The following is a 1,749-nucleotide window of genomic DNA, read 5'->3' on the forward strand; positions in this document are numbered from 1 at the left end:
AGAAAGGAAAACTTGAAATCACATCATATGACCCCTTTAAAACTGGTCTTGACTACAATCACTGCACATTGCAACACTTTTTTGTTTAAATAAAAACAATCATGGCAAACTGCCATCATACGACATCTGATGGAGAAAAAAATACACAGAATGCAACACAAGAAGATAGAAAGAAAAGAGTTAAACCTCTTGTACTTTGCTGGCAAATTCTTGATGGGATTCACCATCTTCTTTAGACAGTGGTGGAAGCCATCTGGTTGAGAGCATTTCAAAACAATTACACCTTACATTTTTGTACAGAGATCTATTCTGAAAGACGCAATGCTTCTGAGTCTTCCTTTATTCACTCAATATTTACAACATTAAACATTGTCATTAAATATTAGTATCAAATTTTAAACGTCAACATTATATAAAACAAAATATTTGCAATGATGTGAAAGTATTTACTAACCAAATATTCAAAAGGGACAGTAATGAAGTTAATATATTTAGCAACAGGCAAGTATGCACAAAAATTCAGGACTAAATCTGAAACTGTCAATCTTATAAGCTGCATGCCTAAGACTCTTAAGGATATTAAATACTAAAAAGCTTCATTATTGTCGTATTACCAGTGCTGGCCTGTCGAGAGCAGCAATAGAGGATTGTACATTTAAAACACTGCCACTGGACAAAGGAGAGACTGTAATATGTAGTACCTTACATGGTACACTGTGAACGGTACAAAAAAAGTCCACAGCAGCTCTGTCAGCCATGAGGATTCTGGTGTGTTCTGAAAAAAAAGAAACCAAGAAAGACCTTTTATTTCATCCCAGATGTTAGTGTTTAACAGAACACAGTTATGTGCATGTTGATGATTTGACACTTATTATATACACATACTTTCACTTTCACAATGCAATCTCCCTTTCCAGTTGACAGAGATCATTTACAGAGCTTCTAAATTAGGTCATTCAGAAACTGTCCGGGAATAACCATCACAACCATAAGCACATTAACATATGACCACCCCATTTACACAAAACACTTATATACAGTATTGAGCATCACGCCCCATGCCATCCTGAACAGCAGTGCGAGCTGCACCAGCTGTTTTCACATGCAAAAAGGTAAGCAAATCTTAACAGAGGTCATTTAAATATATAAGACTTAAAGCAACAGTAGTGTGTTTAACCTCTAAATAGCCAAACAGGTTGAAAATGGTCAGTCAAAAATAAAATAAGGAATATCTTTGATGCAAGAAAGCCTGGTATCAAATTAAAAACTGTAGAATATGACTACTGTTGTACTCTACAATAACATAAAAACCAAGCGATGACATGACAAACAAAACCAATCAAATGACTTTGATCAGGCAATTCATTTTTCCAGTTTAATGGCATTAAAAATATTTAATGCCGTTAATGCATGGGCAGAGCTAGGGTTGGCCACCCTACTCACAGCTGCTCTTTCTGTCTCTTTTTTTCTTGACTAGAATTGTGTTTATTTAAACGCAGAACATTTTTACAACCACATCAAACGGGAGACTTTTCAGACACGCACTCCACTTCGCCTCAGCGTCAGGCAGTAGTCAAATGAGCGCGGAAACGGTACAGATAACGAGGGAGCTTGAGTAGAACAACAATGAACTGCAGTCAGATGAGATGTTGTGATGGCCATATGTCAGTAAAAAAATGTCTGTCCTGTCAGCCGTTAATACTGTGCTCGTAGTGCGTGCTCTTCAACTGTACACACAAATACTGCGAC

General features: G+C 36.7%; 1 protein-coding gene across 1 annotated transcript in view; it reads right to left on the bottom strand.

Moving 5' to 3' along the window:
- Positions 1-801, bottom strand: part of LOC107578554 (ancient ubiquitous protein 1-like) — a gene marked incomplete at its 5' end in the record, with an annotated part of 3,584 nt that extends 2,783 nt beyond the window's left edge. The window contains 2 exons of the mRNA XM_016264503.1: positions 187-253; positions 702-801. Of these exons, the coding sequence (XP_016119989.1) occupies positions 187-253; positions 702-801 (167 nt within the window). The remainder of the gene's footprint in view (positions 1-186; positions 254-701) is intronic.
- Between the last annotated feature and the right edge of the window lie 948 nt (positions 802-1,749).

The sequence above is a fragment of the Sinocyclocheilus grahami genome, unplaced genomic scaffold, assembly GCF_001515645.1.
Source record: "Sinocyclocheilus grahami isolate Dianchi unplaced genomic scaffold, SAMN03320097.WGS_v1.1 scaffold10848.1, whole genome shotgun sequence".
Lineage (NCBI taxonomy): Eukaryota > Metazoa > Chordata > Actinopteri > Cypriniformes > Cyprinidae > Sinocyclocheilus > Sinocyclocheilus grahami.